The sequence below is a fragment of the Podarcis raffonei genome, chromosome 5 (genome assembly GCF_027172205.1).
Source record: "Podarcis raffonei isolate rPodRaf1 chromosome 5, rPodRaf1.pri, whole genome shotgun sequence".
Lineage (NCBI taxonomy): Eukaryota > Metazoa > Chordata > Lepidosauria > Squamata > Lacertidae > Podarcis > Podarcis raffonei.
This window is the reverse complement of record NC_070606.1, coordinates 10,099,478-10,116,306: the sequence shown is the minus strand read 5'-3', so window position 1 is coordinate 10,116,306 and position 16,829 is coordinate 10,099,478. Positions and strand designations below refer to the sequence as shown.

Below are 16,829 nucleotides of genomic sequence, written 5' to 3'. Positions count from 1 at the left end.
GGCCCAAGTAGGACCAATTCAGCCAGCTAGCCCTGGGGATTATCTAATGCTTATTACCCCTAAATTGATTTTTGATTTTTGAATTTTATTATTATTCGTGTTTTTATACTGTATTTTATGCTGCTTTTATAATTAAGTGTTTTAAATTTGTTGATAGCCGCCCTGAGCCCGGTTTGAACCAGGAAGGGTGGGGTATAAATAAAATGTTGTTGTTACATCTTAGTAACCCTCCTCTTGAGACAAATGTGGCGCTGTGGGTTAAACCACAGAGCCTAGGACTTCCCGATCAGAAGGTCGGCAGTTCGAATCCCCGTGACACGGTGAGCTCCCGTTGCTCGGTCCCAGCTCCTGCCAACCTAGTAGTTCAAAAGCACATCAAAGTGCAAGTAGATAAATAGGTACCGCTCCGGTGGGAAGGTAAACGGTGTTTCCGTGCGTTGCTCTGGTTCGCCAGAAGTGGCTTAGTCCTGCTGGCCACATGACCCGGAAGCTGTACGCTGGCTCCCTCGGCCAATAAAGCGAGATGAGCGCCGCAACCCTAGAGTTGGCCACGACTGGACCTAATGGTCAGGGGTCCCTTTACCTTTAACCCTCCTCTCATTGTTGGGAAGTTTTGACTGCTACACGCAAGTAAAAGAACAGAGCTTCAAGCAACTTCCAATTCACAAAAGTGGGTTGCAAATAGAATACAAAAAATGTTACATAAATTCTATTTTTTTTTTAAAAAAAAGAGTTCAGATGAAAGTGCAAAGCAAAATATCATTTATTTAATTCAAGGACCAGCTTCCTTCTAATATTGCTGAAAATATTACCTCTTGGGGAACATCATTCCAAATTCCCTTCCTAGAAGTTCGTCAAGTGCTTTTTGTGATACATTCCTCTTAACCGCAGAAAGACCAAGGCAGTGGGCAAAGACTGGCAATCCAATCCAGCATTGCTTCAGGCTACAAAACCATTTCAATCGGAAAAAGGTAACCGGAAGGTTTTGAGAGAAAGAATCATAGTGCTGGTTCACAGAAGGTGCTATGTGCCAACGTTTTCTATGCATGAATGTTCTTATGCCTTCTCGTGCCCTCTGTGTTCCCATGGGAAAAAATGGCACATGGATGGGAAGGTAAACCTGTATTCTCTTAACACCCGGCTGCTAAGGTCTCCATGAGTGGGCAGCTCTAAGAAAGACTACTTTGGCAATCAGGAATAATCTGGTATGTGTAAACTTCTGGCTCACATGCAGATTATTCCATGCAAAGACAGGCAAGCACAAGTCAAATGGACATTCAGTGGCGACACTGGTGTGTGAACCAACTGTAACTCATACAGAAAGTCATTTCTACATGAAGTTCAAAGCAACCGACCAAACAAGCAGTTGCAGGTTTTGGATCAATCATGTAAGCCATTTGATTCTGTTACTGACTTGCAAGTTAAACTCCTTAGCGAGAGACATTAAATCCTCAACAGGAATCACTACATCCAGGTTACAGCACGGAATGCCGTTCCAAGAATTACTGAGCTGGGGGGAAAGAAAAACACGAGACATTGGGAGTTGTCCAGATCCAAAGGATTTCTTGACCTACTGCCTCCTAAAGATCTACCATCCGGAGCTAAATGCCCTTATTATCCCCACTTGAAACATTTCCTACACGTTGGCAGGATGTACAAGCAGAAACTCACAGACATAGCAATGTTATCTGCTAACATTTCTGCCGGCAAAATAAAAATCCCCTCTTTTGGCGGGCGTCTGTCTCAGTTGTTTTCAATCTGCTCTAGATCTAGACCTTCACAGTCCAGAGGAAAAATGCCTTCTTCGACGCTCTCACAGTCACTGGTCTCCTCTTCACTTTCACACATAGCAGCCTCTTCTGTGGAACCCTTTGTGATGAAGCCGGCTTGCTGTGAGCCACGGTGCTTGACATCATCATCCTCTTCCCGGCTGAAATCGGGAGTATTTATGTTCATAAGGTCATTCGAGTCGCATGGAGATGAGACAATGGTCTTCGTTTGTGCCTCGTCATTGTCGTCATCCTCATAATCAAGCGAGCAGAGACTTTTTGAATTTCTGAGAGTCTGTAATTAAAAAGCACGCAATTAAAAATCACAGGGGAACCAAGAGGACAAAAACTTTAAAAAAAGAATGGGAAAACGTTATAATTTATTTAGGAGACCGCCGTAAGCAGATGAAAACATTAGCAGGATTCTAAGACTCCCTGGAAAAGACCCTGATGTTGGGAAAGATGGAGGGCACAAGGAGAAGGGGGCGACAGAGGACGAGATGGTTGGACAGTGTTCTCGAAGCTACCAGCATAAGTTTGACCAAACTGCGGGAGGCAGTGGAAGACAGGAGAGCCTGTCGTGCTCTGGTCCATGGGGTCACAAAGAGTCGGACACGACTAAACAATTAAACAACAACAACAGTATTTCACAGTGACGAGGACGCTTTCCTGGTCACACTGTCCACAAACATGGGCTTGGGAATCCCATTTTGCTACTGAACATCCTATTGTCTATAACAGAGAAGTGTTAACGATCCAGTATTTTTTTCTCTCTTTGGGTATCAAGAAATTTTGAAATGTGTTAGTATGAATTGTCTTGGGACCCCAACCTCTTTAGATGAGTGGACTCATTGTGCATTTTGTGTGTTGTGAAGTCCAGTGACAATATGGCTGCCACAGGTATGTGGCATAACACAAAATTAGAGTCTGTACAGTCATGGTTCCCCCCGCCATAACTGTATTTCCAGGCTAGAATAAACTTGCCCTATTGAATTTCTGCCTGCCTTGCACATTTAAAGGCACAAAAACCACAGTCTCCCACCACAACACTAACCCTAAAACAGAGCCTAGGCTACCATCCTGTCTGCTTAGTTGTTAGTAAGTCCCAGTAAACACAGACAGATTTACTTCTGAGTAGACAGTTACAGCAATGTACTGTGAACTATACAGTGGATTATTAAGGAGTCCCTGGTATCATAGTAGTCCCTAGTCTCACATGTCTAAGCCTCTCCCCAAGTTTTTCACAATTTTAATTTTTAAAGGATTAATCATTGCTCTTTAGCCTAAATGTAGAGAACAGATAAAGCACATTTCCTATCCTCCAAAGGAGAGCTAGAGAAGAAAGCAGGTGATCCATTGGCCAATCATGCCCTACAGTTTCTGCCCTCTTTTTTGACCCATGCAAACTCCTCCATTCAAGGAGCCTATGCGCCCCCCCCCCCCGATGCTTAATGGGACACACTAGGCCATGGGTAGGCAAACGAAGGCCTGGGGGCCAGATCCGGCCCAATCGCCTTCTCAATCCGGCCCGCGGACGGTCCAGGAATCAGCATGTTTTTACATGAGTAGAATGTGTCCTTTTATTTAAAATGCATCTCTGGGTTATTTGTGGGGCATAGGAATTCATTCATATATATCTATACCTATATCTATATCTACACACATATATTCATTCTATTCCGACCTACCACAAGGTCGGAGGGACAGTGGACTAGCCCCTTGCTGAAAAAGTTTGCTGACCCCTACACTAGGGCAACACTGCCAATCAGCAACACCTAGATCTAGCACAAACTCCCAATTATTATTATTATTTTACACCACTAGCTACCACTAGCAGTAGTTATTCCTCTGTTTTGAACTGGTGGAAGCTAAGCAGGACCAGCTACAGTTTTAGGGATACCAAGCAGTGCACCCTTATTCCCCCTCCCCATTGCACATGCACACCAACAATGCTTACTGGGTAGCAAAATGGTCCTGCAGCAGCAGTAAAATGTCAAGCAGCAGCCCCAAGGCCTGACATAGCAACCCTCCAGAGTGAAGAGCACTGTCGGAGAGTTAGCATGGCTGCTTTCGGTAGCTGACCAGCAAGCAGTCCTCTCAACACTAGGCCACAAAAAGGGAAAAGGTTAGAGCCCCTCACTTCGGCCCACTGCAGTCAGCGGACAGCAGCAGGGGACCCTGCTATGGCCTCAGCAGTTGCCCATCTGGGTGCTCATCCTGCCCCTGCCTTCAAGGCCAATGGACAACTTTACTCATGAAGGGGTGAAGCTACTGGGATTTACACTTTTGCCAGGAGACACCTTGGAGATTGTATCTGAACTCCGTTAAATGATTAGATACAATGGCTTTTTATGGGGGGCCACCAGGTGGCGCGTTGGAAGATGGCCGACAATAACATCTCTCTGACCCATACGAGGTACTAAGGGGCTGCTATGGGAAGTATGCAGCCTTCCTAATCCCCCCAGGATGCGGGGGGACACTGTCCTGCCAGCGGTGTTCACAATGCACCCCCTGAAACGAGTGATGGGGGTGCTGAACACTTGGCACAGGCCCTCGGTGAAGTCAGATCTTCCTGACGCCGATTCCAATCAGCGCGTGCTGGTTGCTGCAGCTTGGAATTATAATTGGAAACATACGTTTGGAAATGAAGCTGAAAGCACATACATCAAGTAAAGCTCGACTGATAAGACTGCTGATTAAAGGATCTCTGCGACCAGGAGTGACGGACGGATAAGTAAATCTTCTGATGAATTACCATAAGGAGACTGTATGTTTGGAACGAGGGGGGGTGGAGGAAAAAACTCTTTTTTTCTCTGCATGATGTGACATTAATAACCCTTCACCCCAGATAGAAACAAGATCGTCGTGTTTCTATGAATCACAGGCAGGATTTTAAGAACTATGTGGGACGGAGTATAACAGGAAAGAAGACTGGAGAACGGTGAGAAAAGAGGAAAAATTTTATGACGCAGTTAAAAAATGGCGTCTCGCCATGACAGGTTTGCCGGAGGAAGAAGGACTGGGGGAGGAGAATCAGGATTGTTTGAATGAGAAGGAATGCTGGAATGTAAGTTTGACCTGACAGAACCCCCAGACTCATTTGACTTATTTGGTAAGCCTGAGAAAAATAAAGGACAGATCGGAGATTAATTTTGTTTATGGAAGCGTTGTACAGAGGCTGTCCCTGATCGATATGATTTTTGGAAGAGTACAAAATCCACATAGAATGCCAGCATTTAACCTGCTTGTGAAAATCATCAGAGATCGCAAAGAAAGGAATTTATGATAACAAGAAGAAGAGAAAGGAAGTAATAAAGTACTATCCGGATCAAACTGGACAGAACTGTCTAACTAATGCAGTAAGATAAGTGATGCTGTTTTGGACTCGAGCTGAGCTTGATGTATGGGTACCCCCAACAAAATTTAAAATTTGGCTGTATAATTTGGAATCAATGTGATATGGATAATGTGATGTGATTGGCCTGTTAATAAAAAATATTTTTTTTAAAAAATAGATACAATGGCTTTTTATGAAAGTTGTTATGCATATGTTTGCACAAACCAACTGGCTTAAGTATGTGATGATGATGATGATGATGATGATGATGATGATAACAACAACAACAACAACAACAACAACTCTATTGTTTGTGCCCTGCCCATCTGGCTGTGTTTCCCCAGCCACTCTGGGCGGCTTCCAGCAAAATATATATAAAAAAGTGTCAGACATTAAAAACCTCCCAGAACGGAACTGCCTTCAGATGTCTTCTAAAAGCTGTGTAATTCTTTATCTCCCTGACATCTGATGGGAGGCCGTTCCATGGGGAGGGCGCCACTGCCGAGAAGGCCCTCTGCCTGGTATTGCTTTCAAGTCTCACTTGAAAAATTAAGATTACTACAACGACAGTTTCTCCAACTCACTGGGTAGATAACTTGGATTTTGAGATAATCGCCTGCCACAAAAGCCAATTCAAAGTTTCAGGGAACAAATCCTGCTTTTTCTTTTTTTTCAACTTTGTGTAAGGCCACAGTATTTATCCCCTCCCCAGAAGGTGTAAAAAGGCACTACATTAACAGAGGAACTAGAGACCTAGCTAAAGAGGACCATCCTACTTGTAGCTGTATAAAGGTAAAGGGACCCCTGACCATTAGGTCCAGTCGTGGCCGACTCTAGAGTTGCGGCACTCATCTCGCTTTATTGGCCAAGGGAGCCGGCATACAGCTTCCGGGTCATGTGGCCAGCATGACTTCTGGCGAACCAGAGCAGCGAAAGGAAACATTGTTTACCTTCCCGCTGGAGTGGTACCTATTTATCTACGTGCACTTTGACGTGCTTTCGAACTGCTGGTTGTCAGGAGCAGGGACCGAGCAACGGGAGCTCACCCCGTCGCGGAGATTCGAACCGCCGACCTTCTGATCGGCAAGTCCTAGGCTCTGTGGTTTAACCCACAGCGCCACCCGCGTCCCTTTTAATAGCTGTATAGCATAGGTTTAAATGCAGACAATCTCACCCGAGTCATTTTTAAAAAGTCCAACGAGGGGCGATTCCATCGGACGTCTTCTTCTCGCCTACGCTTGAGTCTGCTTTTCTTCTCATTGAGGACACAAGGCTGGGAGCGGCATCTCAGTAAACCCTGATGCCGACTGAGCTCTGGCGTGGAAGTGGGAGTGCTGCTGGCTGAAGACAAGTTATTTCCCGTCCCAGTAATATGTTCCTGGGACAGGGAAAGGCGGCGTCTCGGATTAAAGTCGTAAGACCTTCCGGAATTCCAACGAATACTCGAACTGGAGCTTCCTTCGCTGCCGTCTACAAAGCCACTGCTAGCAGAGGACGGCCTGGGAACAGGTGAAGTGTTGAGGTTGGCGATTTGGATGACATTATTCCAAGAATGCCCACAGTGGGGCAGGCCGGTGCATGTGTTTGGCTTTGAAGCGGTGCTCCCGTGGCTATTGCATCGCTGCAAAGCGGTGCTGCCTCCGCTGTTGCACCGCCTCTTCGACACAGGAGTCCAGATCTTTGAGCTGCCGGGTTTCCACGGCGATCGGCACCGTACCAGCTCATCTGGTTCGGAGAGCGACCTGCAGTGGCGTTTGGTAGGGGGCGTCAGCGGGTGCCTGGACTTCTCGTTTAGACTGAGTTCACTTATCCATCCCGAGACGAGAGACTGGCCCGGCGATTCTTGCTGCCGGTGTAAATCCACACGGGTCACGCTCGAACTGAAAGGACACAACGGCAAAGAACAAACGGACTTCTTGTTTGGTTCAGTTCTGGCCCGACAGTCCCCATGGGACGAATTCCAAGGGCCTTCTTCTGCTGAGAAGAAATGGGGGTGAAAAAGAAAGGAAAAAGTTTGCCATCAAGTCAGCAGTATTATTAATTTTATGCCACAAAGCGAGGGGAGGGAGGGAGGGAGAGAGGGAGGGAGGGAAAAGGCAAACATTCCCACGAGGTGGCTTCAAAAAGCAAGGTAACAGAGCTTGTGAAACATAAACCCACTGTTCTATAGCACATCACCTGACTTACACCAGGAGGCATTTCAACTGCATACTATAGTAAAATACTTAATTCTTCTTCTTTTTTATAATATTTTTTATTAATTTTAACATATAAATTATAAAATGTACCACAAAGCTTATCACTTATACAATCTTTTTCGACTTCCATCAGCACCTCTGATGATCCACCATTTTAACCACTTCTTAGGCATTTCTTAACTTTATATTGCCTTTACATCTCTTAACAAATCATCCTCCCCCTTGTCCATTTTTACAATACTTCCTCACAAAACTTCTTGCAACCCTACAAACGTCGTCTGTTCTTCACAAATACTTTTCAAATAGTCCGTAAATTTACTCCAGTCTTCCGTGAATTTCTGGTCTCGCCGGTTTCAAATCCTTCCTGTTAGTTTATCTAAATACTTAATTCTTCAAAGCAGTTTAAATTTAAGGTTTTATTTCAACATCTCTAGTATTAACATGCCCAATCTTAAAGTAATTAAAGGTAAAGGGACCCCTGACCATTAGGTCCAGTCATGACCGACTCTGGGGTTGCGGCGCTCATCTCGCTTTATTGGCCGAGGGAGCCGGCGTACAGCTTCTGGGTCATGTGGCCAGCAGGACTAAGCCGCTTCTGGCGAACCAGAACAGCGCACGCAAACGCCGTTTACCTTCCCGCCGGAGCGGTACCTATTTATCTACTTGCACTTTGACGTGCTTTCGAACTGCTATGTTGGCAGGAGCAGGGACCGAGCAACAGGAGCTCACCCCGTTGCGGGGATTCGAACCACCGACCTTTTGATTGGCAAGTAAGGTAGCTTTAATTTTCATACGATTATGCTGGTATCTACAGTTGTTTTTTCATGGTAATGGCTTCTTTATTTTGAATTGTGTTTCCCTGATGTTTCGCCTGCTTGCTTCATTATGCTATCATGAAGCAATACAACCACATTCACCAAGGCAGCGGCCTCTTCAAACTGTTTCGTTTCTTTCCAAATATAGTCTGGCTTCTTTCTCGAAATGCCTCGCGGTCCGTTCATCTCTCACATTCATGAAAATATACATGGAAAACACTGGGGTTCACAAAGTTTAGCGTCTCTATAGAAAGTTGTGAGTATTAGCCCAAAATGCAGCCAACAGCAAGCTTCTGTCTTGAAAATAGGAAAGCTAAAGAATTTGGCTGAGAGTCCTGGAATAATAATAATAATAATAATAATAATAATAATAATAATAATAATAATTTTATTATTATTTATACCCTGCCCATCTGGCTGGGTTTCCCCAGCCACTCTGGGCGGCTTTCAACAGAACATTAAAAACAGAATAAAACTTCAAACATTAAAAACTTCCCTAAACAGGGCTGCCTTCAGATGTCTTCTAAAAGCCAGATAGTTGTTTATTTCTTTGACATCTGATGGGAGGGCGTTCCACAGGGTGGGCGCCACCACCGAGAAGGCCCTCTGCCTGGTTCCCTGTAACCTTACTTCTCGCAGGGAGGGAACCGCCAGAAGGACGTCGGACCTGGACCTCAGTGTCCAGGCTGAACGATGGGGGTGGAGACACTCCTTCAGGTATACTGGGCCGAGGCCTTCCGCTCCCCTCCAAGCCTGGGAGGCAGGGCATGGATGGACTCCAGCTACAAAGTGAAGGCTGCTGAACGGACACTTGGGCTGCGGTGCTGTTTGGGGGATTATGGTGGGGGAAGAGTTGTTGCTGTTGGTTTTTTATATCTTTATTTTAGTTTAAAACTCAAATATTTTAGTTTCCTCATATCATTCATATGGAAATTGTTCAGTTTAGTTTTGTATTTTTAATTGTTTAACTTATTGTTTATGACTACTTTTGTTATGTTGTAGCTGTGTATTTTTTTCATGTTGTAAGCTTCCTTGAGCATGGTGTGAACTATGGAAAAACAGCAGACAAATAAAATAATGTTTGTGTATGTTAATGAAACACGCAACAAATAGGTAATTAAACAACTAAAAGCAAGTGAGACCGGCTACAAAATGTTGCAGAACAGAAGCTCCTGCTCAAAATATTCCTTCCTCACAGCCACCCCAGGTTTCCCCATTTCCCTTTGGTCACCAAGCATTCTGTGCCCAAACAAAAACAGCAGCTTGCTCAATGCTATTTCTTCGTTATATTTAGAACATGATCTCAAAGACAGCCCAAAATCTTAAGACTTACCACTGATTTCAAATGGGAGCAGGCTATGACTTTCATTCTGCTTCTCGGATGAGTACTGAAATAAGAGAAAGATAAATACTATACAATTCTCCAAGTGAAGTTGTCAGTTGGTTAGTGGTTCCCTCCATTTTGAAATAAAACAGCAAGCAGCAATGCCTATCAAGGCTAAGCTATATGCATGTATATTTTACTCAGAAGCACTGGGAGTTCAATAAGGCTTACTCCCAAATATACAGACTTAAATACTTATAGTCCTTCCCTCCATAAGTCACACTGTTAGAAATCCACCTAAGGCTTTTGAATTAAATATTGTGCTTCACAAATAGACATCTAGACCTCCGATAATAAATATCTGATGCAAAATTATAACCCTGTCAAATCACTTTGTAACTGTGATTAAAACATTCAATTAAAACAGATTAAAGCAGAACAAGGACTTGCCGATGGCATGGTCGGCGGTTCGAATCCCCGCGGCGGAGTGCGCTCCCGTCGTTCGGTCCCAGCGCCTGCCAACCTAGCAGTTCGAAAGCACCTCCAGGTGCAAGTAGATAAATAGGGACCGCTTACCAGCGGGAAGGTAAACGGCGTTTCTGTGTGCTGCACTGGCTCGCCAGATACAGCTTGTCACGCTGGCCACGCTGTCTGCGGACAGCGCTGGCTCCCGGCCTATAGAGTGAGATGAGCGCACAACCCTAGAGTCTGGCAAGACTGGCCCATACGGGCAGGGGTACCTTTACCTTTAAAGCAGAACAAAAAAACTGCCCACTAAGTCCAACAAGATCGTTTAAATTCAAAAGAGAGCCTCTCAATAAGGGTGAAGTAATTCGAAGAAAGCTGAAAAGCAGGAGCGATAGGACTGTCAAGCGCATTATTTATGCAGGTGCAAGGAAACACCAATGTGCAACAAATTCACACACAGGGATAGAGAGGGGGCATCTCCCCCAAATTATGGATTCAAATTCAAGTTCCTTTCAGAAGGATTGCGAGATCTACCCATTTGTGTTCACCTTTGGGGTTTAGGGTTAAATTTGGAAAGGTTAAGGGGAATTTGAGCAATCCTTTCTGTACAGTTGGGCGGGGGACCTTATATGCTGTGGTCTAAACCACTGAGCCTAGGGCTTGCTGATCGGAAGGTCACGGTTCGAATCCCCATGATGGGGTGAGCTCCCGTTGCTCGGTCCCAGCTCCTGCCAACCTAGCAGTTCAAAAGCACGTCAAAGTGCAAATAGATAAATAGGTACTGCTCCAACGGGAAGGTAAACGGCGTTTCCATGCGCTGCTCTGGTTTCACCAGAAGTGGCTTAGTCATGCTGGCCACATGACCCAGAAAAACTGTCTGGGGACAAACGTCGGCTCCCTTGGCCTGTAAAGCGAGATGAGCGCCGCAACCCCAGAGTCGTTTGCGACTGGACTTAACTGTCAGGGGTCCTTTACCTTTTTATGTACCTGCTAAAGCAGATCAAGGCATTTTGGAGGTTTATGGCGTTGCCAACTTTTTGGGAAACAGTGACCAGGGCTCTGTTCAGACCTTGCAGATCATGCAGCATGGCGTTTCTGGAAGGGCAGAGAGGGGGTCCTCTCTTTTGGAGCAACTAAAGCCGACTGCTGCTGCCTCCATAGTAAAAGGGGGGAAAGCCTTCTCCCAAAGCAATGTGGAGCACCCATCACGAATAAGGGAAAACTGCCATGCCTCCACCTGAATATTTCCCTCCCCTAAGATGCGCACACTATGATAATGCACAAGGATATTCTTACCAGATTAATATTGAATGTTTTACATGTCAGGTCATCCAAAGTCTGATTTTGCAGCTTTTCCGTTATTAGCGTTACCATGGTCTCTTGCTGCTTACACTTTTGAGTGCTGGAGGCACAGGCACCTTCTTCCGGTATTAGCCAACCACTTCTGGGTATGGGCACTTCAGAAGTTTTGCCTTCATCTTCTAGATGGGTACAGTTCCTCAGCGCGTTGTGTACATTTCTAAAAAAACAAGTAACAAATATTTAGCTTAAGCACGACTGGATAACTACATGAAGTTTTCTGCAGCTGCACCAGATATTCAAAGCTCAAGACAAAGATACATTCCAATAGATCTGCATGCTACAAAAAAAAATCTGCTCTAGTAGAACCCAAATCAGGAAGATTAACTGGAAAGGACTCCCATTCAGGCTTGGTCACAGCTTAAGAGCAGAAACACACCTAATGGCTGCCACTAAGATAGAGCCACACCAGAGCCAGTGTGGTGTAGTGGTTAAGAGCGGTAGTCTCGTAATCTGGTGAACCGGGTTCGCGTCTCCACTCCTCCACATGCAGCTGCTGGGTGACCTTGGGCCAGTCACACTTCTCTGAAGTCTCTCAGCCCCACTCACCTCACAGAGTCTTTGTTGTGGGGGAGGAAGGGAAAGAAGAATGTTAGCCGCTTTGAGACTCCTTAAAAAGGGAGTGAAAAGCGGGATATCAAATCCAAACTCTTCTTCTTCTTCTTCTTCACAAATGGATCTACTCACAATGATGCGCACAGAAAACTTTCCACTCCTACAGTTTTCTATGGAAAAATATACACATTTCTAAAAACGTTTCATAAAAATTAGTAACTTAATGAACAGATGCAGTACCAAGGCAAACTAGGCCAGGACTGGAGAACTGGATTTGGGCAGCAGGCCAGATCCTTATTTCCCCTAGCACTCCCCATGGACCAAGAGACCCATTGTTTGCCCATGTGGTTTGAAATCAAAGTATGCCAGAAAGCACAAAGTCCTGTGCTTTGCAAGCCCCAGCAATCAGTTGATCATCTTTGTCCAGTGTTTAGCATGCTCACACTTTTAGCAATGTTGTGTCTTTACCTCCCCACACCTGAAAATATAAATACAGTATGAGGTGCCGGGCAGGCAGTCATGTCTTGCCTGAAATGGCCTGGAGGATCAATGTAGGTTTGAGGCTTAAAATTCCACATTTCTGAACTAGGCAGTTTCACAGTTTTAATTAACTTTTCCCAGGCATGCATGTATCTGAAGAAGTGTGCATGCACACAAAAGCTTATACCCAGAACAAACGTAGTTGGTCTCTAAGGTGCTACTGGACATTTTAATTTATTTTTATTTTCCCCGAGGCAACTATCTCTGAGAAGCGTGACATTTCTGTCATGCACAACCATTTGACCATGCTAAAATCAGTAGGTTAATATTTTTCAGATGATTTGAAAACACCCTATTAAACTGTATACTTTCTCTGAATGAAAAGAGGTAGAAAACAACCCTTCAACCCTCTTCACTCTCATTTTATTCCCCCCCCTTTTTTTGAAAATAATATTTATTACTTTTCCAACAATTTAAACACTACAAAAAAACACACAATACAATACAAAAACACTACATAACACCAACACATTAAACTAACAAAACAAAACAAAAACAGTTTAAAACACATCAAACAATTTCAATATCTTATCTTTCATTCACTTATTTCAACGACCTCCTCACACCTCCCTTTTTGTATTCCACTTCTGTTAATTGTTTCAGCAATTCCTTTCCATCTTCCTCTGTTTTCTTTCCTATAATTATCTTAACACATTCTAACCTTATTTTTTCCTTTAATATTCTATTAATCTATTTATACTTAATTCCTTATAACATTTCTACTAAAGCCATGTAACTTCATTCCAACATTCTTCTAACATTCATTAATTTTACAATATTTCAGTAAATAATCTTTAAACTTTTTCCAGTCTTCTTCCACCAACTCTTCTCCCTGGTCTCGGATTCTCATTTTAACACAGCCTCATTTCTCTTGGGAATTTGTGGCCCCTTTTTACCGGGACATCATTGATTGTCATAACTATGACAACTCTGAGAGAAGATATGATAGCCAACAACAAATATCTAAAGAGTTGTCATGTGTAAGATGGAGCAAGTTTTCTCCTGCTCTGGAGGGTAGGGCCTGTATCAATGGGTTCAAGTTACAAGCAAGGAGTCTGACCAAACAGGAAGAACTTTCTGGCATTAAGAGCTGTTTAACAGTGGATCAGACTCCCATGAGAAATGGTGGACTTTCTTTCCTTGTAGGCTTTTAAGCAAAAGTTGGATAGGCGTCTGTCATGTAGGATCTAGTTGAGATTCCTGCATTGCAGGGGCTTGGACTACATAGACTCTACGATTCTATGATGTTGGGAGCTCCTGGAGAAGATGTGATCTAGATTCAAGTTAGAAAATTGCACCAGAATGGCTTCGTATTTCTTATGGAATATGGCACATCTGATAATTTGCACCACTGTTTTCTTACATGGGATCATTAGCTGAAAAGCAATGGTAACTGATAAGCATCTTTTGCCTGCATGTTTTATGATGGATCACATATTACAATTAACTTTTCTCTGAACTCTCACAAGCTGTGCAAGTAAAAAACGGATAAGAGTTCTGTGGAACTGAAGCAGTATTGGTCCAATTAAATATCACCGGACAAATTAAACACTTAAAGGTCTCCAACCATTTGCCTCAGAAATAATAATAACTACTATCATTATCAGGGACGCGGGTGGTGCTGTGGGTAAAACCACAGTGCCTAGGACTTGCCGATCGTATGGTCGGCGGTTCGAATCCCCGTGGCGGGGTGAGCTCCTGTCTTTCGGTCCCAGCTCCTGCCCACCTAGCAGTTCGAAAGCACCCTTAAAGTGCAAGTAGATAAATAGGTACCGCTTTATAGCGGGAAGGTAACGGCGTTCCGTGTGCTGCTCTGGTGCAGGCTCGCCAGAGCAGCGATGTCACACTGGCCACGTGACCCGGAAGTGTCTGCGGACGACGGCGGCTCCTGGCCTCTAGAGTGAGATGAGCGCACAACCCCAGAGTCTGTCAAGACTGGCCCGTACGGGCAGGGGTACCTTTACCTTTTACTATCATTATCACACATTATAATAATTATCATTTATTATAACTGTTATCATCACCATTTATAAAAATTTGTATACCACCCTTCCTCCATAGATCTCAGGGTGGCTCACAACATAAAACTAAAATATAAAAAAAACAAATAAACAATAAACATAACAAAAATGAACCAATAAAAGTATCATTTCTGCTGTTGTTTGGATCAGGCTGAAGCAGTAGTTAGTAAATACACACAATGATGTATAATTTGCCTAAAAGAAATGCCTTCCAGTATAGTTTAAAATGTGAAAGAAACCGCTTTTCATTTTTACAGAAGTGTTGCTTTACTTTTTAGATAAGCTATGGGAGGCGGGGACAGGGTCCCTGGACGCTGTTGGACTACAACTCCCATCATTCCTGACTGCCAGCCCTGCTGACTAGGGATGGTGGGAGTTATAGTCCAACAAGATATAGGAACGCGGCCCCCACCCCCATACACCTCGACGTTGAGAAAGGCTGCTTTAGATCAACGGTTCCAGTTACAGAAAGGTAGCCATGTTGGTCTGCCATAGTCAAAACAACACAAAAAAAATTTTTTTCCTTCCAGTAGCACCTTAAAGACCAACTAAGTTAGTTCTTGGTATGAGCTTTCGTGTGCATGCACACTTCTTCAGATACACGTATCTGAAGAAGTGTGCATGTGTATCTGAAGAAGTGTGCATGCACACGAAAGCTCATACCAAGAACTAACTTAGTTGGTCTTTAAGGTGCTACTGGAAGGAAAAAAATTTTTTGTTTAGATCAACGGGTTTTGCGAAGTCTCTAACGGGACCCCCGCCCGCAAAGCAGCGAATATTATTCCAGGTACCAAAGGCAACCTGTTAAGAGTTTACAGCACGCCTCCCTCGCCCCTCACAAACACCAACACCCCCCTCCCCAAGCTCCTCACATTAATAATAATAATAATAATAATAATAATAATTATTATTATTATTATTATTATTATTATTATTATTTCTATTCATACCCCGCCCTCCCCAGCCAAGGCCGGGCTCAGGGCGGATAACAAGCAATAATAAAAAACAAGTTGAATGAATACAACTTAAAAACAGCATTAAAATATTAAAATGTAGCCTCATCGCAGGAGGAGAAAGGAAAAGAAAAAAGAATAATATTGAATAACATTGGGCGCCCAACCCCCCGCAAAAGGCAATTATTTACAACGCTACTAAACCGCGTGCGCGTGTCCTGAGGCGCGGGGCGAAGGACCGGGGCCCGTTCCTCTTCCGGCCCAGCCTCGACGCGTGTCCCCCGTTTCCCACGTTACTTCGGCTCACGCGTCACAAACAAGAAAAGGCGCAGCTTACCCTCTGCGCAAGCGGCAGCAGCCCTCACGGGCCCCGTTATGGGACTCTCGGCGGCCGCCGCTTACGAGCCCCTCACTAGAGCGCAGCTCCAGCCGCCGCCGCCGCTGCCAAGCAGCTGAGTGGAGCTCCGCGTTGACCGAGGAACAAAACACAGCAAGCCCCGCCCCTCGGAGCCGGCCGGCCGCCTCCTATTGGCCGGCTTCGCCGCCGCGCGCTGACCTCTCACCCCGTCGCCTTGAGCGGGGGGAGCCAGGCTCTGGCTCCGCCCACCGCTCGCGACCTGCGGGCAACCGCCGGCCTGCCCCGCCCACTGTGCCCTTCGAGAGCAGGCACTGCGCATGCTCGAGCCAGAGGCGTCGATGCCCTGCCTTTTACAGGTTTTCCTTTCCTTCTCTTTCCCGGATGGAAGAGGGAGGGAGGGACGGAGGGAGGTGGGAGCCAACTCAGTAAAGTAGATAAAACTGGCTTTTCCACTATTGCAGCCCTTTTCTGTTTAATGCTGTAAACCACCCAAGGATCCTCTGATGAAGGGTGGTATAGAAATTTAATAAATAATAATAGTATTAATTTTGTGGCCCATCTGTACAGCATGAATTGAAAGGGAGCTCAGGGGTCATCTAATTGAAGGTATCCTGTACTACACTGGAAAAGGGATTTTAAGTGAAATCTGTCTAGAGCTTATTGGACACCTTAACTAGCAAATGACGCGGGTGGCGCCGTGGGTTAAACCACAGAGCCTAGGACTTGCCGACTGGTCAGCGGTTGGAATCCCCGCGACGGGGTGAGCTCACGTTGCTCAGTCCCTGCTCCTGCCAACCTAGCAGTTCAAAAGCTCGTCAAAGTGCAAGTAGATAAATAGGTACTGCTCCGGTGGGAAGGTAAACGGCGTTTCCGTGCACTGCTCTGGTTCGCCAGAAGCGGCTTAGTCATGCTGGTCACATGACCCGGAAGCTGTACACCAGCTCCCTCGGCCAATAAAGCGAGATGAGCGCCGCAACCCCAGAGTTGGTCACGCCTGGACTTGATGGTCAAGGGTCCCTTTACCTTTAGCCACTTGGAGGTAGTATGCATGAAATGCCAGTTGCAGAGTGAAGACAGGAGTGCCTGGCGTGCTCTGGTCCATGAGGTCAGACACGACTAAATAACAAGTGTG

General features: G+C 45.0%; 1 protein-coding gene across 2 annotated transcripts; it reads right to left on the bottom strand.

Annotated features, from left to right (window-relative positions):
* Positions 1-745: 745 nt before the first annotated feature.
* On the bottom strand, positions 746-15,832 carry FAM53A (family with sequence similarity 53 member A). 2 transcript variants are annotated; one of them, XM_053387772.1, is made up of 5 exons: positions 15,677-15,832; positions 11,208-11,430; positions 9,453-9,507; positions 6,281-7,083; positions 746-2,064 (listed from the first exon to the last, which is right to left on the bottom strand). In XM_053387772.1, the coding sequence occupies exons 2-5, from the start codon at positions 11,283-11,285 to the stop codon at positions 1,744-1,746; spliced, it is 1,257 nt and encodes a 418-aa protein (XP_053243747.1). In that variant the 5' UTR covers positions 11,286-11,430; positions 15,677-15,832; the 3' UTR covers positions 746-1,743. The 2 variants fall into 2 exon arrangements, with proteins under 2 accessions (XP_053243747.1, XP_053243746.1); XM_053387771.1 differs by lacking the exon at positions 15,677-15,832 and having other exon boundaries at positions 6,281-7,080.
* Between the last annotated feature and the right edge of the window lie 997 nt (positions 15,833-16,829).

Excerpts from the sequence above, each read along its gene's own strand:
- FAM53A (XM_053387772.1), bottom strand. The coding sequence starts at position 11,285 with ATGGTAACGCTAATAACGGAAAAGCTGCAAAATCAGACTTTGGATGAC. Across the intron at positions 7,084-9,452 it reads GCTCCCATTTGAAATCAGTG|CAGAAGAAGGCCCTTGGAAT; the intron begins GTAAGTCTTAAG and ends ATTTCTTCTCAG. Across the intron at positions 2,065-6,280 it reads ACTTTTTAAAAATGACTCGG|ACTCTCAGAAATTCAAAAAG; the intron begins GTGAGATTGTCT and ends TTTTAATTACAG.